The sequence below is a fragment of the Paramisgurnus dabryanus genome, chromosome 1, assembly GCF_030506205.2.
Source record: "Paramisgurnus dabryanus chromosome 1, PD_genome_1.1, whole genome shotgun sequence".
Classification (NCBI taxonomy): domain Eukaryota; kingdom Metazoa; phylum Chordata; class Actinopteri; order Cypriniformes; family Cobitidae; genus Paramisgurnus; species Paramisgurnus dabryanus.
The window spans coordinates 508,008-534,444 of record NC_133337.1 but is presented as its reverse complement, the minus strand read 5'-3'; the positions used below and the strand labels follow the sequence as shown (position 1 = coordinate 534,444).

The following is a 26,437-nucleotide window of genomic DNA, read 5'->3' as shown; positions in this document are numbered from 1 at the left end:
TATGGGTAGGTTTTTTTGGTTGCACCATCAAAGATTTAAGATAATCTAGGTTTACTGTCAAATTTTAACCTGGATCAAAATGAAAGTTTTAATTAAACCCTTTTTATTTTTTGAACAAGATTTAAAGTTTTGTGTAACAGAATTATTAGCCTCGATTTAAACTTGATTAAAGCCTAATTCTTGTTGGTGCAATTCAACATTAGACTCTTTGTAAAGGAATTTAAATATCCTGTTTGTTAAAACCAGGTTCTGGCTCTCAAGCATGTGTCCTAACCTCTTTGTGGTCTTCCATGACAGTAAGGATGGTGTCTATAGTGCTGAGAATACCAAGAGCCATCACTGTCTTATCTTCACTTTCCTCATATTCTTCGCTCTGGAGAACTTTGCTAAAGATCTCTGCCTGCATCACACAACACACATTCCTTTAAATCTATGCGTTATGATTTAACAGATGACAAATCAAGAAACAATAGCACAGTAACTCAGTACCAGGTTCTGTGTCATGTCCACTGCTATCACGGCCATTTCCTGGTTATATTCACAGATCATTTTCTGGATGACGCTGGTGAGGTCATCATTTTCCGTTTCTTTGATAACATGCAGCAATTCCTGCATGACAGGCCTTATAAAGGGTCTGATATAGACCTTAGCTGCACCCACAAGAGAGACGGAGCATGTAAGACAGAAGGGATTTTGTTTAAAATAAAAAATAAAAAAACTTTATTCTCTCCAATTTAACTCATTGCAATTAAACTTAAATTATTTATATGTATCACGAAATAAAAACTTTCCAGCTTTGTGTTTGTATGTTCTGACCTTGTTCCTGGTTGCTGACAAGCGCCTGCAATGCAATAGCTGCCTCTACTTTGACAGGCATCTCCTTATCATCCACCAGGTTCTGCTTGACCAACTCCACAGCGTTCCTCAGGACCAGTTCATTGTGAAACTTTAAAGGGCTGAACGAGTGCAGGACCCAGCACGACTATAGAGAGACCACCATAAGGCCCAGAATTACACCTACATTGTAACCAATCTGGCATTGTGAAAAGCTATTTTGATTTATTTAAAAGAGTTGCCAAAGACCAAGAGTTAAAGGACAAGTTCGGTATTTTACACTTAAAGCCCTGTTTTCAGATTGTTTATGATGAAATAGAACGGTTTTGACTGAAATTTGGACATATGCGGCTGCCCCGAGAATTTTGTGGTGTTTGTGTTTCACCTCCCACCTCTACAATGGGTTTAATGGTGCACTGGAACAATCCTTCCTAGAATGCATTAAACTTTTGTTTACAAAGACGTGAAACTCACCGAGTGGTCAGGGGTGTTCACTGGTATGCTCACACAAAAATCGCTGCAAAATACGCATTCCAACAGGTTTTATCGTAGTTTTTGCCAACTCCATTGACTAGTATTAGATGTCCTGTGAGGTACGGTATTACTCCGCGCCGGGAACTTTGTTTCTATTCTTGCGATTGGCAAAGGCGGATTAGCGCCACCACCTGGGCTGGAGTGTCTATTATTCAAGCTCTAAGCGGAAGAATATACGGGTGTGAGTCGTTTGGAAAAATAGGTCCACAAGTTTACAACGAATGCTAAAACAGCTGTTGGAACGCATCTTTTGCAGCGATTTTTGTGTGAGCATATCAGTGAACACCCATAACCACTCGGTGAGTTTCACGTCTTTGTAAACGGAAGTTTAATGCATTTTAGGAAGGATTGGTCCAGTGCACCATTAAACCCATTGTAGAGGTGTGAGCTGAAACACAAACACGCGAAAATTCTCAGGGCAGCCGCATATGTCAACATTTTAGTCAAAACCATTCTATTTCACCATAAACAATCTGAAAACAGGGCTTTAAGTGTAAAATACCGAACTTGTCCTTTAACCCAACTGTAAAAGTGCAGTTTACAGAAAAATAATCAACAACCATGGAACATTTCTCAGCCAATCAGAATACAGCATTTAACAGGCCCATGGTATAAGTGATGACAACCACTATTAGTTTTTGAACATCTTGCAAATGATCACAATCCAACAAATTTGAATATGAGAATTTTCAGCCTGGTTTTAGCAGCAGCAACAACAAACAAACAGTAGTTTATTTCTGATAACAAGGCAAATAAATGACAAGCAAATTACCTTTGTTCATATATGATATTGAATGTGTATCAACTATCACACTGAGCTAACATTACTTTGAAAAATAAATGTATACAATGTTAGCTACAGGTCCTTTAATTCTTGACTGGCTGCCAAACCACATTAAAGCCATTAATCAAAATAGGAATGCTTTGAATGTCAAAACTATTCGGCCAAAAGTAATAATTTTCGGTTCGGACAAATAAGTTAAAAGATCGATAAGATTTAGCGAAGAATAAGACTTTTGTTGAAACGATCAAATGACAACCAGCATGATTGAGAAGCACGCAAGCTTTGAAAATGTCAGCAGTGTGGAAGCATTTTAAGGTGTTATCAAAACATTTTAACTCTTTCCCTGCCAACGTTTTTTTAAGTTGCCAGTTAGCGGCAGGCTTTATGATTTTTGCCATCCAGAAAATTTTCTTCTTTAAATATATAAACATACAATATATCAAATAAATGAACAGATCCTTTGCTTTCAAACAAACAAAAATCACCTCTCAAATATGAGTAGGTTTTTTTCTAAAATAGCTAATTTTGAGCAAACAGCTGAGATAATTGTGTGAAGGACTTTTTTATAGAAATCAGATTTAAAGTAATGATTAAAACATACACAGAGTTTTAACTGTTTTTGGATCAGTGGATGCTTCTGTGTTTTTTAAGTTGGGTAAGAGCGCCACCTGGTGGATAATAGTGAAAATATGGATTGCCGTAAAAACTTGTCATTAGCAGAAAAGCGTTTTTAAATTACTTTTGTTCATAAACCATATGTAATGCCTATCATTAGTACTAACGTATCACGAGTTAACTCGTCAACAGCAGAGAAAGAATGAAGATCGCGTCATCAAAAACGTTATTGTTCGGTAACCTTTTTCAGTCTTTTCACTTATTCGGCAGAATTTTTTTACTATTTTGGCCGAATGGTTTTGGGGCATTCCTTATTCAAAACATCATCTTTTGTGTTCAAAAGAAAATTCAAATACATTACAATATATATCCAATTAAATGACATGAGGGTGAGTGAATGATAAATAATAGGTAATTCTTCCTATAAGAATCTCAGCTGAACTCCAGAACTCTTCTGTGGACAATGAGACCAACTTATAAAACCTGAAATTAATTTGCATTATTGATGCACACACTTACCCTGGCTCTTAAATATCCTATTTTAGAGTTTAACAGAGGAAAAGCATAGTTTTGTAACATAAGTTCCATCTGGTCCCTGTACACCCGCTTCTGCAAAAAGACACAAAACAAATGTAGAAATGTTGTACCTGAACTGATCACACATCAGATTGTGCCATCTGGGGTCTAAGGGGTTTTTAGGGCCCTGGAGAAGTTTTGACCTGCACAGACATTTGTTCTTTTTTCAGTTGCTTAAAAACATAATAAATGGCAAAAGTCTCATAACACTGTGTTCAGCACAAACTGGGCTACAATGAAGTCACTGATATAAGTCAACAAAACTCATTCTAAACATGTTTTCACAAGACTTTTCAAAACATGATCTAGTCTAGAGTTTTATCTTCAAAATGATGTGAAAATCATTCTGCCTACTCATTCACATAAAACTATATGTTGATTTACAATTTTTAAGACACTTTTGCATGCGAAAGGCTGTATGCGAAGAGGCGTGAAAGCTCCTAAATAATCTGTGATTGACAGCTGAATTTTTTCTGTAGTAAAATGGCATCTGTATTTTTTTCTATTGAAATTGTTTGTATTTATTTCACAAGTTTACCTTTAAAAAACATGGTTTTACTATAGAAAAAGTGCAACCATGTTTTTGGCTACAGAAACTTTAGTAATCATGGTTAATTTAGTAAGGTATGTAGTGTATTGAGTTGTTATTGCATCTGGTAAACGTACTGTTTGGTCAACGTAAAAATGAACCCAGGGTGCGTGTTTGGTTGGCCAGAGAGTTATACTTTTGTGCAGTAAAAAGCACAAAAGATAAACTGACCGTCGTTGTCTGGGCTCTAATTTGTGTTTTTTTATCATTATAGTAGAAACACAACAAGGGATGAGGAAGCGTGGTCAACTTATTAATGTTTGTTAACACAGCCACCATTGCGGCGTCACGTGTTGATAGTAAAGGCAGCACAAAGGAATGTGTGGACATGCGTGTGATCCTGTGTTTAATAAAATTGCTGTGCAGAGATATACGCATAGATGCGAGTAAAAAGGATTTAGATGTGCTGTTTGAAATCGCGTCTTTTATAAGATTACTAAAAAGTGCGTCAAATTTCCTGACTCATGTGTTTGGGTATGCGTTTGCCATTCATGTGTACTGTTTGATGGAAGCACAAAGAAAACACTTGCGTCTGGAGAACTTTTAGTGACACACATATGCAAGTAAATAAAGATTAAGATGTCACGTTTGGTGCAAACAGACGAAACGACTCAGCATATCAAGGAATGGAGAGACTGAATTGGGTTTGTTCATTGACTACAGAGGCGAAAGCTATGCATATTGATGTCTCTGCTCGTTCACTTCAATGGAGCGGGGCATGGTGATCTCAGCTCATTTCAGGAGAAAGACGGTACCTCTCCTCCTTCTCATACGGTTTACACCGCATGAGAATATGTGTTTTCGATTTCACTTACATCATTTAAAAGAAAACATTCTAAGCATTATGTAGACATTAATCTTTTGTTTGTATGACAAGTATTTGTTAAGTTACAGTTCATTTTTCTGACCATAGACTGTAAAAAAAGTTGGACGACGGCACTAAAAAACTAGACACTTTAACGTTCTAAATGATGAATAAACTATATCTGTATGTCCAAAATCAGCAGAGTAATCTAAGTCTCTTTGCAGAGTGATTAAAAAATAACGAGTTTGTGGTGTACGCGCCACACGCAACCCCAGAGTTAAATCTAACCTTGAGCAAAGGTTGAGCCAAGGCGCCAATGACATGCAGTGCCCCATCCTTCCTGCGGGGGTCAGAGTTAGGATCCATGAGGCTCTGGTGACAAAACTCCATCATTTGTGGCAAGACCTGAAAGGCACAAATACAGGTCAAAAGGTCTGGTCTACTGATTATGTAGATATGTAGCATTAAATATTGTAAGTAATTTATATTGTAACAAATATTGTAACAAATCATTTCAGCCTCAGCAACAATCCATTTACGAACTATCTGCTCTGTGATTGCCATGATCTGTGATTGCCATGATTGGTGTGCAAAGTTTTTGGTCCACTTTATATTAGGTGTATTGTAAAATTCAGACTTAAGTCTCATAATCTAATTATCAAAGCATCAAAGTTTGAGATTTCACTCATTGATGATACTTTAATGTTAATCTTTAAAATGACCTTACAACGTCAATATAAAAGATATTAAGGTTATATTTTCACAGCATTATGTAGGACATAAGTACATGATAAACACAATGAATCAAATACTTTTTGCATGCAAGTACACAGCATTTCAAGACACCTACTGTACAGTAACAAAGTTTATAATAATACAAATAATATATTTTCACATGTGATTAAGTCATTATCTGAAAACGAGAGGCCATAAAACCAAAGGTTTTTTCTCTGCGGTCACACGAAAAAAAAAACTAAGACCAAACAATAGCTCCGGTCGGAGGGTGGACCTACCTCTTTCCTTTTCCTTGCTGCTTTACACAATAGAGTTTGAGCCGCTGTGGCTGGGAACACATGATCGTCGAACATATCTACATGAGCACAGACACAGGAAAAACAGACAATCAGCTTATACAACAATCAACCATCAGCCAATCAGATAACTTCTGTCCTGAATTGTATCCAGGTAATTAAAGAGAAACTATCATCCGATTCACGATTTTACATTTCCTTTTGTGTGCAAATGTGTATTAGTAGGGGTGTGCATTGGCACTGTCCTCACAATTCGATTCAATTACGATTCATCAGGTAACGATTCAATTCAATTCGATTCTACGATGCATTGCGATGCATCAGAATTCTACTGTACACAACAAGGCAAGTGCAACTATTCTCAACAAAAACGGAAGCTTAGCAGCTTTGAGACAATGACAATTATATACCTGAGATGAGAATTTACACACAGCGTAAGTCTTGTCTAGTTTCCCATTAACTTCGTAGAATCCGAAATGTGCCCATATGTCCACTTTCCATGGAAAAGGGTGCGTTTTTATTTACCCGTCTATCACTGTCATCTCTCACCGCCTCAGCCATCTTGATTGTTGTTGTTATGCCCCCAGAAGTAATTGAAACTTCACAACTTTATTGTCCACTCGAGGCCAGAAAATAAACAGTGACATAATCGATTATGGCACTTTGCTGCATCGATGCTGAATCGTGCATGCCCGCATTATGATGCATTGCTGAATCGATTATTGTTGACACCCCTATGTATTAGTACATTTTACCGAAATGCAAAAGGTACAAATCCCAAAGTAAAAGATGACGCAAGTTATCCTCTCCAACTTTAATCTCTTTTCTTGGACTACAACAAACACACAGATTTTAGGCAACAGTTTACTTCCTGGGATTGGTGATGTAGACAAGACCAACATTATCATAATTCCTCACAGCTTGTTAGTTAACTCCTGTTAGCATTGCATTGTGACAGAATCTTTCAAACATCCTAAGGAGCGTCACATTTCCGGCTGACGTCAGAGGTATTCAGGTCAATCACAACGCACAGATTAGCTGGCCAATCAGGGACACAGAGTTTTTTAGATCGATGAGTTTTGTACAAAATCAAAGCGTTTGAGGAAGGCAGGATGTCTTGATCTACAAAAACATATGATATGTGGAAAAAAAATTTTTTACCATAAACCACGCAAACAGATTGTATTATACCAAATACACAAAATAATGTTGTTTTTTAGCAATGAAATAGGTGAATTTTAAAGGTAATTCATAATTTTAATAATGAGGTAATTAAAATTTACCTGTATGTGGGTTTATGGCATATATCATTTTAATAAAAGATTTGTTACAATGGCAAGTTTGAACTTAATCACAGAAATTGATCACACTTTGGTATTAAATTCTCTTTACAATGCATTTACATTTATGCATCTGGCAGACATCTTTAACCAAAGTTACTTAGGACCAATTTATACTTCTGTGGCAAGTGTACAGCGTAGCCCACACACACTATGCAAAGTTTGTATTTACACTAGGGCTGTCACTTTTTATTCGATATTCGAATATGCATTCGAACATGACGTGAAATATTCCGTATTCGAACTATAAATAAACCATCCGGTTTTTTAAATGCCATGTGTAGCGCATTTTTTACAGTAACACCTCGTAATAGGAAGGAGGCTGAGAGTGAGACCGACGACGGCAACTGTGCGCGAGAGAGGGAATCAAATGGGACCAAAATGAACCTCATGTGCATGTCAAGATAGAATTATAGTTTGTATATAAAATGACATATGGTTTATAGTGTTAAATATTATAGCAGAATAAAAAGCTTGTGTTAATACATTGCATTATGAAATTAGCTTGTATGAAGATATTTCATCATTTTTACAATGCAATGTAAACTTTATATTAAATAACAACAGCATTTGTCTTGTAAACGGATTTGAAATGATCATGTGCTGACTGTTGCGCGTCACATTGACGACAAGTGAGATCTGCTTAACTCAGCGGTAAGTTTAATTTCATCTCAAGTATCAAAGGGTTTGTGCTCTCTATCATTGAAAACGGGCAAGCAAACAGCACGCGCAGGGTTAATGTACTTGTCAATGACGGCTCACAAACGCGCGGGATAGGCTTTGTATGTGTGCTTGTTGTCAATGACAGTTCTGGTCACAAACACGCTCAAGCGCGGGATATGTGTGCTTGTCAATGATGGTCATTAAATCCGCGGAATTCTGCAGAGTTTTCTGCCGAAATCTGCGGGCGCGAATTCCGTTTGCGTCTGCCTATATACTCCTGCTGCTATTTAAGTTGTCACGTTATTGTTTGTAACTGTTCTGAATCGTTTTATATATATATAAGTTTGTAATTCATAAGTTGATAACCTGCTGTTTCAAACATTAAGTAAAAAAGTAATCCAGACAACCCCGTTTATGACTGTCACTGTCAGGGCCGCATTAACACTGTAAGGGGCCCCTGGGCTTTACCCTTTTGTGGGGCCCTTCATCCACCAGAATTACAGCCTACATTCACACAATCTTTATAATAACCCTGCTGAAAAAACAGCATCAAAACCAGCATGGACCAGCATGGGAATTATGCTGGTCTGTGCTGGTTTAGCTGGTGGTCACCAGCATACCAGCACCAAAACACAACATATGCCGGTCTTGCTGGTATGACCAGCATGGGATGCTGGTGCTAATGCTGGTTTGGTGCTGGTATAGCTGGTGCTAATGCTGGTTTGGTCCTTGTTTAGCTGGTGCTAATGCTGGTGCTGATGCTGGTTTAGCTGGTGTTCACTAGCAAACCAGCACCAAAACACAACATATGCTGGTCTTGCTGGTATGCTGTTTTTTTTAGCAGGGCACTAAGTGCAAGTTGTCAGGCTTTTATTTTGCTGGAATAAATGCAATAACAAAATATTAAAACCATATCAGAATGCCCACAATATACACAAATATCACTGCATAACATATGCACATATGTTATATGTTACTACAGTAGGGGTGACCCGAATAGTCTAAGATTCGATGCTTTGACAGGAGAAGCCTGATTCGACTACTGCACAGTCGAATCGTCGCAGATGTGTTATAAAATGAGGATAATTTAATTTTGGCTGCATAAGAGTGCACATTATCTGATTTCACATATAACAGCTTTCTCCCAATATAAAAAATATACAGCCGATAATACTAAGAAATGATATAGCTGAAAAAGTAGCTTTCAATAAATATTTTTAAAGTCTGTTCATAGCCTAAATCCAGTGACAGGGCTACACGTCCATATCCAGAAACCATTGCAAAGTCTCTTTGTTTCTGCAATTTAAAAGAAAAAACAGGCAATTCTATAATTTCGTTATTTTAAAATTTATTTTAATATTTCTTTGTTTTTATTTAATTTATAGATTATTTTGTGTTCTGATTAAACTATTTGTGGCTTGTTTTATTCCCCTGCGCATTTAGGCATTTTGCACCCATGTTCTGCACCTTATTGATTCTGACTTCATTTTGTTTTTATTTTTTATTAATTATAAAGGTAAATTCTGATCTAATTTAAGTTCTGTAAGTTTTGGATTGCTTTCCGTTGTGTCGATGTTACGCTGTTCACATTCAATTTAGCCGAACGCGCTATAGGTGTTCTGCGTGATCATATTTAGGCGTTCATCAAACTAAACATCAAAAAACAAATTTTTTCGACAAGTATAAGTTTTAAAATGTATTTAAAAAGGTTGCTTAACTTGTCAAAAGTTGAGCTACAAAGGTAAGCCGTTTTTTTTCGGTGATGACACCGAATATATCTCTACCGAATCTGTCACAATTGTCTCTCTTGTGATTTAATAATATGGTCGGTGTTAACTTTCAAATGATAGAAAAGAGATTCCTGAAACAAATGTTATAAGAAACATCAGATGTTTCAAGTGAATACAGAGATGATCAAAGTGAAAGTAAGCAATCAGATATTTCTGTGCAAAATAATAAAGCATATATAGTATCTATGAAATGATTAATTTCAGTGTTTTCTTGTTATAAATAAACCGTTTAAGGAATTGTATATAAAGCTTGTTTTTTAATAATTTACAGTAACAAATTATGTGTAATTTCTCGTCTTTTTTTCCTTGCCACGCTAAATCTCAAAATGAAATAAGATCGCTGAACTTAGCCGTGGCTTCCGAGGCAGAATCTATTTTGTTATTTATTAGATTTAGTTATCAAAAATGTTTAGTGTAATATCTTTGTGTGCTGTTCTGTACATCTTGGCTTTAAAATGTTACGAGGAATCATTTAATGAATGTTTACACGTTGTCTTTCATATTAAGATAAAAACGCGTCCTCAGTTTCGTCTTTGTTCATCAGAAATGCAATAATGAATATTTCAGAGAGAAATTTTAAAAAGCTCACTAATGATTGCAGGGTAGCCTACAGTAAGTGAGATTTTCTTGCGCAGGAACTGCATTCACGCACGGACATTCAAAGCAAAGCGATTAAGCATAATTTTAAAGGGAATATCAACTTTTTATAAAATGCGGCTGTTATTTTTTTCCGGCATCTCGGGGCCCTTTCCAGCCCGAGGCCCTGGGCTTAAGCCCAGGTAAGCCCATGCATTAATGCGGCCCTGGTCACTGTTAATAATTTTGTGATTGAATCTCCATTGCGGTGGGTTTTTGATGCGCGTGGGGGGGGGGGGGTGTGGCGCCTAGATATTCGAATATATTCGGATACATTGCATGATATTCGAAATCCGTTCGAATTTGATTTTTCTCAAAAGTGACAGCCCTAATTTACACTAGCATAGCCCTCCAAAAATTTAACAACGTGTCAATTCTACAGGGATCGGAAGTGCTGTGATTGGTAGTACGGCAGTAAAAACAAAGACCAAGTTAAGGAATGATATTTAACAACTCAAGCTGTAACAAAAGTCCCTGTCTATTTACCTTTATCACTTCCGTAAAACAGTAAAAACTGATGTATAACCTATGGCATAGCCTCTGACGCAGAACTAAAAATCACGCTTTACAGTGCCTTACAATGTGTACATATAAGGAATAACCAACACATGATGCTACTTACTCAATGCCTTGAACCTCATTTGCAAAAACAGTGTTGATAAAAGATGCAATTAAAATTTCTTGGGCAATGATTGTAAAGCTGGACTAATGACAGTCATAAGTAACTGTAATGGCCAACTAAAACTCCCACACATTTATCGATATATTGCCAAACCTTCATGTAGACACAGTGATGTCTTTAGCAAGATATTTTGGGTACAGAGAGAAAATGAAAACTATAGGAAAGTGCACTTACTGAATTTCATGCGGATATACTCATACGGATCTTCCTGCCAAAGTCTTTCATCTTCATCTTTATAGCACATGAGAGGAAACACCACCTCCTGAGTTATGGTCTAGAGAGAGAGAGAGAGAGAGAGAGAGAGAGAGAGAGAGAGAGAGAGAGAGAGAGAGAGAGAGAGAGAGAGAGAGAGAGAGAGAGAGAGAGAGAGAGAGAGAGAGAGAGAGAGAGAGACATTAATGGTCATACTAAAGCCATATACAATGATACTTATATGGTCATGTTGTTTTACAGTTTGTTCACACCTGCATGTGTGGTTTCATGTGTTTCCATGTAATTGAATGAGAGACACCCTGTGTCACATAGGTCAGTGTCTGCTGGAGAACCCGAGGACTCACATACTGCTTCTTTCTGTGCTGGTCGATCACTTTTAACGACACCTGAAGCAATCCATGAAAAGGCCATTTAGTTCACAACACAGCAACGTTTTTTGGACATGCACCATGGTTAATTCATGGTAAGTTTAAATTACCCTGTAAATACAATGGTATGATTATTTGATGCCATTGCTGTACCATGGTACCACTACAGTATGTTTTTGTAAGCAGTTAATACCTGCTGGATCCCTACAGCATAAGTCTTAAGGAAAAAGTCAGCAAACTCAAAATACTCCTTTGTGACATTCCCTGGACTTCCATATCTGAGGATACATCAAATAAACATGTTGAAAAATTGTTGACATGTTAAGATTTCGTGACATTTCTATACTGTGTATATACAGTATGATGATTACAGTATGATTTATTGAAAATGACATTTTCTTTTTAAAGTTTTTAAAGTTTCTTCTGAAAGCTTCTAAGGCTCACGGTTCATCATGTTCACAGACCTCTCGAAAATTCTTGTGAGGATGTGCAGAGCCCATTTCTTGCACTTCCACCAGATCAGTTCAGGTCGATCATCTTCATCGACTTCAAGAGTCTCCTGGAAATATTTCAGCAGAGAGAGAAATTAGTAATTTCTTCACTGAGAGAATGATGCTTCTTTATATTCAGAGACAAAACTTACTGCAGGGACGTCACGGTCCACAACCATCCTCAGGATCTCCATCCAGTGTGTCATGACTGTGTTATTGATCAACTGTAGGGGAAGGGAATACTGCACACACAGACACTGTTAGCAATATACTATTGCATCTACTTTTATCATGCTAAAGAGTAATTGGGCGTACACACCAAATGGGAAATCAACGTTTTGCACAAGTAGATTACATACAATGTCAATGCAAATACGTAAACTATTGCTGCAAAAACACATGCTATTCGCCTCAAACATATCTTTGCACAAGTTGAAATAATTCAACTTGAATCAAGCTAAAGCTTGGGTGTGTTCTTTTAAATGCAAATGAGCTGATATCTGCACTAAATGGCCATGACGTTGTTGGACAAGGCAGATTAAGGGGAGGTATTATCCCCTTCTGACATCACAAGGGGAGACAAATTTCAATGACCTATTTTTGCAGAGAATGGTTTACCAAAACTAAGTTACTGGGTTTCTTTTACAGATTTTCTAGGTTAATAGGAGCTCTGGGAACTCAATTTTCGTATTTAAACATGGAAACGTCAGATTTTCATGATATGTCCCCTTTAAAGTTTATTTGTTATTTTACAAACTGATTTATTCATTTTGGTAGTTGATTTGAAACTAACTTTGATTCTCAGGAAACATACAACTGATTGTTTTCCTTAAATTTAGTACACGAAAATTTTTATTACTTTATGGGGTGGTTTCCCGGACCGGGATTAGCTTAAACCAGGACTAGGCCTTAGTTTAATTATGAAATATAACTAGTTTTAACAAACATGCCTTACTAAAAACATTACTTTGGTGCATTTTGAAGCAAAACAAAGGGCACTGATGTATTTTAAGATTTGTCAGTGCAAGTTGTTTTCAGTTTGGACCCCTCTTACATTTATTTTAGTCTAGGACTAGTCTAATCCCTGTCCGGGAAACCGCCCCAAAGGCAGGATAGGCAGGAATTATCAAAAAAAACTTTTTTACAAATTGTTTAAACTGTCTTTATATACCAATACATTATTAAAATGTAAGTACTCTGAAAAAGAGAGTATAAAACTCGAGTGTCTGTAGACCTTTCACTACTGTTTTAAACACAGCTAATTATTTCCATTCGGGACAAAACAAATGATTGGCTGCATGACTATCACTCTCTCTCGCGAGCATGGCACCACCCCTGTTGCTACGGGATCTGCCCACACATGCGCACACCCGATTGATTTGAACATGCACGAGGCACTCTAGGAAGAGCAAAAGTACGGCAGAGAAAGAGCATTCAGAACTCACAGTCCCTGCATATCCAGTCAGCGAAGGCATACGAGGCAAAAAAAGGAATAAACGAAGAAATTAAACGAGAGTAAATATCGCTCGGCTTTTGCTCGACGATGCGGTAGCGGTATTGTCTCCGGAGTGTAGTCCTCATCAGAGTCAACAATGCTTTCATCACGGAAACTCTTCCAAGCAAAACAATGTATATGTTATGAATCTTCCACGAAATTCACCTTCATCACAGTGTAACTGATGGTAATAAAAAAACTTGTATCAATGCAATCTGTTTTTAGACTTTTCTTATAAATATAACTAGCTTGTTTGTTACCGAATCAACAAAATATATTTTAAACTTTACCAGTATCGAAATGCTAGCTTAATAGTGAGTACTAAAAGCCATCCTATTTGTTTATATTCATAGTAGTAAAGTTAGGTGTATTATTACATGTGATTGTGACATGATGTTACTACATGCACCGCGCTCCTTCCTCTCTACTCGTCTGAGGTAAATGCTGCTCCCAGCAGAGCCGGTCGGCATCGCGCGTTCATGTGTTTTGGGGGCGTGGCTTTAGAAGAAACCCAGAAGGGAGGGGGTGGAGTGAATGGAAAAATAAGATGTGTTTAAAACAGTCGTGAGTAGGGTTGGGTACCGAAACTCGGTGCCAATAGGGAACCGGTTCTAACGTAAACTGTAGTAACCAGATCGAATACGAATGAAAAATTCGGTGCCTGATTTCGGTTCCTGACTTTTCTTTACCGCCACCTGGTGTTCCGGCGTCAACTTGCGTGATGTCATCGCCGCTACTCAGCCCACGTTGTTGCGACTCGCGAGGACTAATAAAGATGCCGAAGTCAAAACGCTCCAAGGTTTGGCTGCATTTCACGTGTAATGGAGACTCTGCAACTTGCAACAAATGCCTTAAAAGAATAGCATGCAAGGGAGGCAACACATCGAATTTGATGAAACATCTGACGAGACATGGAGTATATTTAAAAGCCGAACAATGCTCCGTGTTTGACAACCTAAGAGACGCAGAGCCAAGCGCGTCAACAGCAGCAGCTTGTGTTGACCTCGCACCCGAACAAACTGAAGAGAATCCCAGCCCTGCCAGTGTGTTGGTGGACACAGGTGATGATAGCAGCCGTTCCTCTTCGGGTAAGTCTAGTAATTTAATGCCAACTGCAAATCTTGCATATCAAAATGTTTTGTTCTAAGTAACACGAGGCTATACTGTATGTGTGTGTGTTTATATATTTCTGATTGCTCAAGATTGTTCTCTGCTTCGTGTAAAAGTCATAATATGTGAAGACAAAATGTTGATCTTAACATTTTGAGTGTTTTACATCAGTATTAAACAGAATATGCTAGTAGTTATAACCTGATGAGGTATTATATATAAAGTTTTTATAGTAATATTTTATAGTAATATCTTTCTTTCTATTTTTTTTATTTTCAAGTTACAACTAGATATGCAATTCCCAAGGAATTACCAGTGCATGAAAATGCAAAAAGTTGATTGCCAGAAATGTAAAAGAAATTTAGTCTAGTAGTTTACCTGGCTGTTGACATGTTTTAGTGTGAAGCTAGCATGATTTAAAAAAGTTATCATGATGAAATATGATGCTAGCATGATTAGCATGATTCAGCATGACGTTAGCATGATGCTAGCATGATTAGCATGAAGCTAGCATGAAGCTAGCATGACTAGCATGAAGCTAGCATGATGCTAGGATGACTAGCATGAAGCTAGCATGATAAGCATGAAGCTAGCATGATTAGCATGAAGCTAGCATGATTAGCATGAAGCTAACATGATGTTAGCATGATTAGCATGAAGCTAGCATGATGCTAGCATGATTAGCATGAAGCTAGCATGATGCTAGCATGATTAGCATGAAGCAATCTCTACAATAGAAAAGAGAACAGGAAAGTAAGGAGCGAGAGAGAACAGCAAAAATGAAATAAAATAAAATAAATCAAAATTAAATAAAAATTAAATAAAGAAATAACAAATTAATAAAGCCACAGCAATATTAATTATTATTTATAAATTTAAGACCATAACATTCAATACGTAGGAGATAAAACTACAAAGTAGTAGAATAACCCAGTTATTGAAGTAAGGTCAAAAATCCAAGTTTGACTCCTGTCATACACTTCCCAAAAGAGTTTATGAGAGGGCCAAACGAACTTTCCCCACCAGATGGCGATATTTCGCCCAACAAACAAAGAAAGCGGAAGTCAGGCGTAAAGTAAAGGAGAAGGAGAAGTGTTAGACACTCAAGACTGACATCTAGTGTTAGAACTAGGTAGTATGCTTTAAACTGACAAAGATTCGCTTCTATTCAACAATTACATCGGCGGCCGCTGCGTTGCTAAGACGACGGATGTAATTCGCTCGTGTTCGGCCGGTGCCTCTTTTGGCTTACCGGGACACACAATAAACAAGAGTCCAACGTGTTTTATCATACGTTGTAAATAAATACTTGATCAAGTTTTCATCTCCTTTAAAATTGAAAAGTCTTACCCTCGGGGCTTACAATTTTAAAAATCCACGTACGTGAATAAAATGGAAAAATACAATAGACAGCTTCTCTAATTGTAAATCATTTCCTGGAGATTTAACAAAAAGGCCTTATCAGATGGGAGTACTCACTCGACCATCGCTTCGCTCTAAATAAAGGAATTCTACTCTTTATTAGGCGGAATCAGACAGTAATGCAGCGTATCAAAGTGTTTTTAATACGGTTACCTTAAAGACTGCAGTTAGCTATACATAACAGGGGCGCGAGTCTGTTACGTCCTGAAAATGATACAGGAAAATACATTTTCATTCATACAAATAAAGAACGAAATCAGTTATAGCTGATAGTTCTTTTTCATTCACACAATGCAAAAACACATTTGATTTGTAACTGGTTTGCTCAGAAAATAATGTTTAAATCTGCCCGCGCGTTCTCCACCATTAATATGTAGCGATTCAGCGGGAGGAGGGGAATAAGGTTATTTGAAACACTATAAACCTCCGACTGTAATACTACGGGGATTCCCAAGGGAATCTTAGATTTTAGCTCAAAAGAGAATATTATGTATAACTAACTGTAATTAATTATACAAGTTTATCAGGTTTTACCTGGCGTAGCAGAATTAATAATAACAATTAATTAATATGTTCGTCCACCGAAGACATATATCCATAATCGTATATAAACGTCTAAGAAATGTTAATTTCATGGCCTTTAAAATTAACCTTCTTACTGATATACAGTGCTACTCGCAGCGTGTAGCTGGATCAAAAAGGCAGAAATAGTGACTTTAATTTCATGAGCATTGAACACAGAAACAATTCAATTGTGAAATGCAAAACCGGTTTATTAAACTACGTTACACTACAAAAACATACAAGACTAACTATACATACAAACAACAAACAAGAAACATATATGAAAGAGAAAGAATGGAAAATTAAGAGAGAGAGAGAGAGAGTAAAGGAAGGGCAATATCACTATAGACTTAACTTCTGCACAAATCATCAGAACTCTAAGAATCACCTTAATTAAAAGGGGCAATAACTTTTTACAGCGAATGAACAAGCGATACTTGCGTTTGGCTTTTGTGAGGCACGTGTGTACGTCCAGCTGTATGGGCGCGTATGCGAGGAAGAGAGTTCCTGAGTTTGTGGTCATGTGACGGAGTCCTTGGAGGTGTCCGTAGGAGTTGTTCCTTTTTGGGTTAGTCCGTCGGTCTGGTTAATCTGTGGCGATTAATTTGTCCAATTTGTTAAAGTTTGTCCAAGTGTCAGGGTGCCCGTGAAAATAGAAGGATAGGGGTCCCACAGCAGGAAGCTGAGCTGGGAGCTGAGCTGGGAGCTCAGCTCCACGCCGTGAACGGTGTGTCGTCGAGAACTGTAGGCCAACTGTGTGCTGATGAGCATCGATGAATTGGGGTGCAGGCCTCTTAACCTGAGTTTAGACCAACCCCTTGAAGTTCAGATGACCAATCCAAAAGGGTGTTGATAGAGTAGGAAAACTTTGTCTTTGTTTTACCAGACTCATTTGCATAGATGGACTATGCTAAAGATTTTGTTAAATAATAATTTTGATTAATATTTAACAAGTTTGATATCAGTTATGGTAAGATGATGCACATCATTGATCAGGAAAGGAAAAGGGGGTTATTAAGAGTGTAAACAAGGTATGGTTTGAAACACACATCAAATAGTAATCTCATGAATGTGAATTATGAGACATGCTAAGATGAACAAAGCATCCCTATAGTGTTACAAGAAAGTGGTTCATTACAGATACAAACATGCAATACAAGGATATATAATATATACAATTTTAAACCAATTTATTTGGGTCTTAGCTGTGAGACAGACACATTTTTGTGTCATGGCTGCTTCGTCTCTGCTCACGGTTTGAAGTTTGCTTTGAGGTGTTAATTTGCTTAGACTGGCACAATAAAACAGCCAGAGAGAGAGTCGATAGGTCTGGAAATGTGTGTTATCAGGAGATTAGGATCTTCTGACGAAAGCGTCCGAGCAGACCTGGTGACAAAACTCATTCTAGGGTCACAGCATGAAACCGTTAACGACCCAGACTGAAGAGACCTCCAGTGGACGTCCAGCCAGTTGTTACAATGCTAACATGATTACCATGAAGTTAGCATGAATTTAGCATGAAATTAGCATGATTCTAGCATTATTAGCATGATGCTAGCATGATTAAGATGATGCTAGCATGATTAGCATGAAGCTAGCATGATTTAGCATTAAGCTAACAAGATTTAACATGAAGCTAGCATGATTTAACATTAAGTTAGCAAGATTTATTATAAAATTAGCATAAAGCTAGCATGAAACTAGCACGAAGCTAGCATGACTTAGCATGAAGCTAGCATGAAGCTAATATGACCCAAAGACCCGACCCCCATGTCTCTATGATGTCCGGATCCAGAGATATAAGGCTTTGTTTATTATGTTGCTAGGCTGCTCATATTTGGTTGCTAGGGGCGTGGCTTAATACCTCAATAAGGATGGTGAGAGACTGATTGGATGCCTGAGTAAAATGAGCCCACCCCCATGTCTCTGTGACACTGTGCTGCAAAGATATCCATCTGGGCATTTTATAATGGCAGTCTATGGGAGATGTTGCTAGGGTGCCCAAAATGGTTGCTAGGGGCGTGGCTTGATAGCTCAATAAGGATCCTAAGGGACTGATTGGATGCCTGAGAAAAATGAGCCCACCCCCATGTCTCTATGACACTGCGCTGCAAAGATATCCCATTCGGGACGTTTTAGTTCCTTATATGGGCATGATTCCTGCCCCATTATAAGTCTATGGGGAAATTTGGGGACCTCTTACACCCCAGGGGTACAACTTACACCCCATTGTGAGGTATGTTCTTACAGAGCCTGCCAGCCTCTTCAAATGTGGCAAGTCACAAGTTTCTGTGAAATCCTAGGTCTGAGCTACGACTCGTCAAAGTTTGTCGCAATGTTAAGTCTATGGGATTTTTCGGCTGCTTTTTCGCCCCTGGGGCGTAGACCGTACCCCCGATTGCTTATAAAAGTCATAGCACACTATTCCCGAATAGTCCGCACGTTTGAGAGTTTGAATAAAGTTTCTAAGTTAAACGGTTCGAGCCGTATTAATTGCGGAAATTTGGTTGGAAGAATAATAATAATAACTAGATAGGTACATTTCCTGAAGAAAATGTGAAGTGGTGCTTGCCGTGGCAAATTTCGGGGGACAATATATGATTATACTCCAAGCCAAAAGTAAAACAATTCAACCCACATGTCTCTACGATATTCTGATGCGAAGATATAAGGCTTTGTTTATTCGGTTGCTAGGGTACTGTATTTGGTTGCTAGGGAGAAAATTGGCATCCACTAGTGATTACACTCCGAGTCACGAGTCAAACGGTCAAACCCCCATGTCTCTACTATGTTCTGATGCGGAGATATAAGGGTTTGTTTACTCTGTTGCTAGGGTACTGTATTTGGTTGCTAGGGAAAAAATTGGCATCCCATAATGATTACACTCCGAGTCAAGAGTCAAACGGTCCAACCCCCGTGTCTCTACGATGTTCTGATGCGGAGATATAAGGCTTTGTTTACTCTGTTGCTAGGGTACTGTATTTGGTTGCTAGGGAAAAAATTGGCATCCCATAATGATTACACTCCGAGTCACGAGTCAAACGGTCCAACCCCCGTGTCTCTACGATGTTCTGATGCGGAGATATAAGGCTTTGTTTACTCTGTTGCTAGGGTACTGTATTTGGTTGCTAGGGAAAAAATTGGCATCCCATAATGATTACACTCCGAGTCACGAGTCAAACGGTCCAACCCCCGTGTCTCTACGATGTTCTGATGCGGAGATATAAGGCTTTGTTTACTCTGTTGCTAGGGTACTGTATTTGGTTGCTAGGGCAACAATTGGCATCCCATAATGATTACACTCTGAGTCACGAGTCAAACGGTCCAACCCCCGTGTCTCTACGATGTTCTGATGCGGAGATATAAGGCTTTGTTTACTCTGTTGCTAGGGTACTGTATTTGGTTGCTAGGGAAAAAATTGACATCCCATAGTGATTACACTCTGAGTCACGAGTCAAACGGTCCAACCCCCGTGTCTCTACGATGTTCTGATGCCGAGATATAACTGTTTGATTTTTAAGTTGCTAGGATGCTCAAAAGTGGTTGCTAGGGGCGTGGCTTAATACCTATGTAAGGATCCTGAGAGACTGATTGGGTGCCTGAGTAAAATGAGCCCACCCCCATGTCTCTGTGACAGTGTGATGCAAAGATATCCATCTGGGCATTTTATAATGGCAGTCTATGGGAGATGTTGCTAGGGTGCCCAAAATTGTTGCTAGGGGCGTGGCTTAATAGCTCTGGGATGATCCTGAGAGACTGATTGGATGCCCGAGGGAAATGAGCCCACCCACTTATCTCTATGACACTGTAAAGCAAAGATATCCCATCTGGAACTGTTTTATTCCCTTATATGGGCATGTTTCCTGCCCCATTATAAGTCAATGGGAATTTTTGGGTGCCTCTTACACCCCAGGGGTACAACTTACACCCCATTGTGATCCATGTTCTTACAGAGCCTACCACCCTCTTCAAATGTTGTAACCCACATGTTTCTATAAAATCCTCTAGCGGAGCTATGACCTGTCAAAGTTGGGCGCAATGTTAAGTCAATGGGATTTTTCGGGTGGTTTTTTGCCCCCCTTTCAGAAATCCTGCACCCGATCCCTTATAAAAGTCATAGCACACCTCTCCTCAATAATCCGGTCGATTTGAGCCCTCTTTCGTGGGACTACGTTAAACCGTGCGGGACGAGTTACGCGCCGAAAAAGTGTACAGAAAAAGAAGAATAATAATTATAAACTAGATAGGTACATTTCCTGAAGAAAATGTGAGTGGTGCTTGCCGTGGCAAATTTCTGGGGACAGTATATGATCATACTTCCAGTCACGAGTAAAACTAGATATGCAATTCCCAAGGAATTACCAGTGCATGAAAATGCAAAAAGTTGATTGACAGAAATGTAAAAGAAATTTAATCTAGTAGTTTACCTGGCTGTTGACATGTTTTAGTGTGAAGCTAGCATGATTTAAAAAAGTTATCATGATGAAATATGATGCTAGCATGATTAGCATGATTCAGCATGACGTTAGCATGATGCTAGCATGATTAGCATGAAGCCAGCATGATGCTAGCATGATTAGCATGAAGTTAGCATGAAGCTAGCATGATTAGCATGAAGCTAGCATGATGCTAGCATGATTAGCATGATGCTAGCATGATTAGCATGATGCTAGCATGATTAGCATTATGTTAGCATGAAGCTAGCACAATGCTAGAATGATTAGCATGAAGCTAGCACGATGCTAGCATGATTAGCATGAAGCTAGCACGATGCTAGCATGATTAGCATGAAGCTAGCACGATGCTAGCATGATTACATGAAGCTAGCACAATGTTAGCATGATTAGCATGAAGCTAGCACGATGTTAGCATGATTAGCATGAAGCTAGCACGATGCTAACATGATTAGCATGAAGCTAGCACGATGTTAGCATGATTAGCATGAAGCTAGCACGATGCTAACATGATTAGCATGAAGCTAGCACGATGCTATCATGATTAGCATGAAGCTAGCACGATGTTAGCATGATTAGCATGAAGCTAGCACGATGTTAGCATGATTAGCATGAAGCTAGCACGATGCTAGCATGATTAGCATGAAGCTAGCACGATGCTAGCATGATTAGCATTAAGCTAGCACGATGCTAGCATGATTAGCATGAAGCTAGCACGATGTTAGCATGATTAGCATGAAGCTAGCACGATGTTAGCATGATTATCATGAAGCTAGCATGATTAGCATGAAGCTAACATGATGCTAGCATGATTAGCATGAAGCTAGCATGATGTTATCATGATTAGCATAAAGCTAACATGATGTTAGTATGATTAGCATGAAGCTAGCATCATTTGCATGAAGCTAGCATGATGCTAGCATGATTAGCATGATGTTAGCATGATTAGCATGAAGTTAGCATGAAGCTAGCATGATTAGCATTAAGCTAGCATGATTAGCATGAAGTTAGTATGAAGCTAGCATGATTAGCATGAAGCTAGCATGATGCTAGCATGATTAGCATGAAGCTAGCATGATGCTAGCATGATTAGCATGAAGCTAGCATGATTAGCATGAAGCTAGCATGATGCTAGCATGATTAGCATGATGTTAGCATGAAGCTAGCATAATGCTAGCATGATTAGCATGAAGCTAGCACGATGCTAACATGATTACCATGAAGCTAGCACGATGCTAGCATGATTAGCATGAAGCTAGCACGATGCTAGCATGATTAGCATGAAGCTAGCACGATGTAAGCATGATTAGCATGAAGCTAACACGATGTTAGCATGATTAGCATGAAGCTAGCACGATGCTAGCATGATTAGCATGAAGCTAGCACGATGTTAGCATGATTAGCATGAAGCTAGCATGATTAGCATGAAGCTAACATGATGCTAGCATGATTACCATGAAGTTAGCATGAATTTAGCATGAAATTAGCATGATCCTAGCATTATTAGCATGATGCTAGCATGATTAAGATGATGCTAGCATGATTAGCATGAAGCTAGCATGATTTAGCATGAAGCTAACAAGATTTAACATGAAGCTAGCATGATTTAGCATTAAGTTAGCAAGATTTATTATGAAACTAGCACGAAGCTAGCATGAAACTAGCACGAAGCTAGCATGACTTAGCATGAAGCTAGCATGAAGCTAATATGACCCAAAGACCCAACCCCCATGTCTCTATGATGTCCGGATCCAGAGATATAAGGCTTTGTTTATTATGTTGCTAGGCTGCTCATATTTGGTTGCTAGGGGCGTGGCTTAATACCTCAATAAGGATGGTTAGAGACTGATTGGATGCCTGAGTAAAATGAGCCCACCCCCATGTCTCTGTGACACTGTGCTGCAAAGATATCCATCTGGGCATTTTATAATGGCAGTCTATGGGAGATGTTGCTAGGGTGCCCAAAATGGTTGCTAGGGGCGTGGCTTGATAGCTCAATAAGGATCCTAAGGGACTGATTGGATGCCTGAGTAAAATGAGCCCACCCCCATGTCTCTATGACACTGCGCTGCAAAGATATCCCATTCGGGACGTTTTTAGTTCCTTATATGGGCATGATTCCTGCCCCATTATAAGTCTATGGGGAAATTTGGGGACCTCTTACACCCCAGGGGTACAACTTACACCCCATTGTGAGGTATGTTCTTACAGAGCCTGCCAGCCTCTTCAAATGTGGCAAGTCACAAGTTTCTGTGAAATCCTAGGTCTGAGCTACGACTCGTCAAAATTTGTCGCAATGTTAAGTCTATGGGATTTTTCGGCTGCTTTTTCGCCCCTGGGGCGAAGACCGTACCCCCGATCGCTTATAAAAGTCATAGCACACTATTCCCGAATAGTCCGCACGTTTGAAAGTTTGAATGAAGTTTCTAAGTTAAACGGTTCGAGCCGTATTAATTGCGGAAATTTGGTTGGAAGAATAATAATAATAATAATAATAAAAAGCCCAGTAAGAACAGTACAGCGCATTTTCAATGCACTGTAACGATCCAAACCCCGTCTCTCTACGATGTTCTGATGCGGAGATATAAGGCTTTGTTTATTCGGTTGCTAGGGTACTGTATTTGGTTGCTAGGGAAAAAAATGGCATCCCATAGTGATTACACTCCGGGTCACGAGTCAAACGGTCCAAACCCCATGTCTCTACAATGTTCTGATGCGGAGATATAAGGCTTTGTTTACTCTGTTGCTAGGATACTGTATTTGGTTGCTAGGGAAAAAAATTGGCATCCCATAATGATTACACTCTGAGTCACGAGTCAAACGGTCCAACCCCCGTGTCTCTACGATGTTCTGATGCGGAGATATAAGGCTTTGTTTACTCTGTTGCTAGGGTACTGTATTTGGTTGCTAGGGAAAAAATTGGCATCCCATAATGATTACACTCTGAGTCACGAGTCAAACGGTCCAACCCCCGTGTCTCTACGATGTTCTGATGCGGAGATATAAGGCTTTGTTTATTCTGTTGCTAGGGTACTGTATTTGGTTGCTAGGGGAAAAATTGGCATCCCATAATGATTACACTCTGAGTCACGATTCAAACGGTCCAACCCCCGTGTCTCTACGATGTTCTGATGCGGAGATGTAAGGCTTTGTTTACTCTGTTGCTAGGGTACTGTATTTGGTTGCTAGGGAAAAAATTGGCATCCCATAATGATTACACTCTGAGTCACGAGTCAAACGGTCCAACCCCCGTGTCTCTACGATGTTCTGATGCGGAGATATAAGGCTTTGTTTACTCTGTTGCTAGGGTACTGTATTTGGTTGCTAGGGAAAAAATTGGCATCCCATAATGATTACACTCTGAGTCACGAGTCAAACGGTCCAACCCCCGTGTCTCTACGATGTTCTGATGCCGAGATATAACTGTTTGAATTTTAAGTTGCTAGGGTGCTCAAAAGTGGTTGCTAGGGGCGTGGCTTAATACCTATGTAAGGATCCTGAGAGACTGATTGGGTGCCTGAGTAAAATGAGCCCACCCCCATGTCTCTGTGACAGTGTGATGCAAAGATATCCATCTGGGCATTTTATAATGGCAGTCTATGGGAGATGTTGCTAGGGTGCCCAAAAATGTTGCTAGGGGCGTGGCTTAATAGCTCTGGGATGATCCTGAGAGACTGATTGGATGCCCGAGTGAAATGAGCCCACCCACTTATCTCTATGACACTGTAAAGCAAAGATATCCCATCTGGAACTGTTTTATTCCCTTATATGGGCATGTTTCCTGCCCCATTATAAGTCAATGGGAATTTTTGGGTGCCTCTTACACCCCAGGGGTACAACTTACACCCCATTGTGATCCATGTTCTTACAGAGCCTACCACCCTCTTCAAATGTTGTAACCCACATGTTTCTATAAAATCCTCTAGCGGAGCTATGACCTGTCAAAGTTGGGCGCAATGTTAAGTCAATGGGATTTTTCGGGTGGTTTTTTGCCCCCCTTTCAGAAATCCTGCACCCGATCCCTTATAAAAGTCATAGCACACCTCTCCTCAATAATCCGGTCGATTTGAGCCCTCTTTCGTGGGACTACGTTAAACCGTGCGGGACGAGTTACGCGCCGAAAAAGTGTCCAGAAAAAGAAGAAGAATAACTAGATAGGTACATTTCCTGAAGAAAATGTGAAGTGGTGCTTGCCGTGGCAAATTTCGGGGGACAATATATGATTATACTCCAAGCCAAAAGTAAAACAATTCAACCCACATGTCTCTACGATATTCTGATGCGAAGATATAAGGCTTTGTTTATTCGGTTGCTAGGGTACTGTATTTGGTTGCTAGGGAGAAAATTGGCATCCACTAGTGATTACACTCCGAGTCACAAGTCAAACGGTCAAACCCCCATGTCTCTGCGATGTTCTGATGTGGAGATAAAAGGCTTTGTTTACTCTGTTGCTAGGGTAATGTATTTGGTTGCTAGGGAGAAACTTGGCATCCACTAGTGATTACACTCCGAGTCACGAGTCAAACGGTCCAAACCCCGTGTCTCTACGATGTTCTGATGCGGAGATATAAGGGTTTGTTTACTCTGTTGCTAGGGTACTGTATTTGGTTGCTAGGGAAAAAATGGCATCCACTAGTGATTACCCTCCGAGTCATGAGTCAAACGGTCCAACCCCCGTGTCTCTACGATGTTCTGATGCGGAGATATAAGGCTTTGTTTACTCTGTTGCTAGGGTACTGTATTTGGTTGCTAAGGAAAAAAATGGCATCCACTAGTGATTACCCTCCGAGTCACGAGTCAAACGATCCAACCCTGTGTCTCTACGATGTTCTGATGCGGAGATATAAGGCTTTGTTTACTCTGTTGCTAGGGTACTGCATTTGGTTGCTAGGGAAAAAAATGGCATCCACTAGTGATTACCCTCCGAGTCACGAGTCAAACGGTCCAAACCCCGTGTCTCTACGATGTTCTGATGCGGAGATATAAGGCTTTGTTTACTCTGTTGCTAGGGTACTGTATTTGGTTGCTAGGGAAAAAATGGCATCCACTAGTGATTACCCTCCGAGTCACGAGTCAAACGGTCCAAACCCCGTGTCTCTACGATGTTCTGATGCGGAGATATAAGGCTTTGTTTACTCTGTTGCTAGGGTACTGTATTTGGTTGCTAGGGAAAAAAATGGCCTCCACTAGTGATTACCCTCTGAGTCACGAGTCAAACGGTCCAACCCCCGTGTCTCTACGATGTTCTGATGCGGAGATATAAGGCTTTGTTTACTCTGTTGCTAGGGTACTGTATTTGGTTGCTAGGGAAAAAATTGGCATCCCATAATGATTACACTCTGAGTCACGAGTCAAACGGTCCAACCCCCATGTCTCTACGATGTTCTGATGCGGAGATATAAGGCTTTGTTTATTCTGTTGCTAGGGTACTGTATTTGGTT

The 26,437-nt window shown here is 39.3% G+C and overlaps 1 protein-coding gene across 8 annotated transcripts in view; it reads right to left on the bottom strand.

The window, feature by feature from the left end:
- ipo8 (importin 8) overlaps nt 1-26,437 on the bottom strand; it is a 95,271-nt gene that overhangs the window by 16,912 nt on the left and 51,922 nt on the right. For all 8 annotated transcript variants that reach the window (XR_010531809.2, XR_010531808.2, XR_012336851.1 and 5 more), the window contains exons 6-16: nt 12,104-12,193; nt 11,925-12,019; nt 11,654-11,738; nt 11,344-11,478; nt 11,054-11,153; nt 5,751-5,827; nt 5,026-5,142; nt 3,287-3,376; nt 817-982; nt 490-650; nt 275-400 (exon numbers count right to left, since the gene is read on the bottom strand). Coding sequence is in view for 5 of the 8 variants with exons in the window: in XM_065265870.2 (XP_065121942.1) it covers nt 275-400; nt 490-650; nt 817-982; nt 3,287-3,376; nt 5,026-5,142; nt 5,751-5,827; nt 11,054-11,153; nt 11,344-11,478; nt 11,654-11,738; nt 11,925-12,019; nt 12,104-12,193 (1,242 nt within the window). In the remaining 3 variants the exon portion in view is untranslated. The remainder of the gene's footprint in view (nt 1-274; nt 401-489; nt 651-816; nt 983-3,286; nt 3,377-5,025; nt 5,143-5,750; nt 5,828-11,053; nt 11,154-11,343; nt 11,479-11,653; nt 11,739-11,924; nt 12,020-12,103; nt 12,194-26,437) is intronic.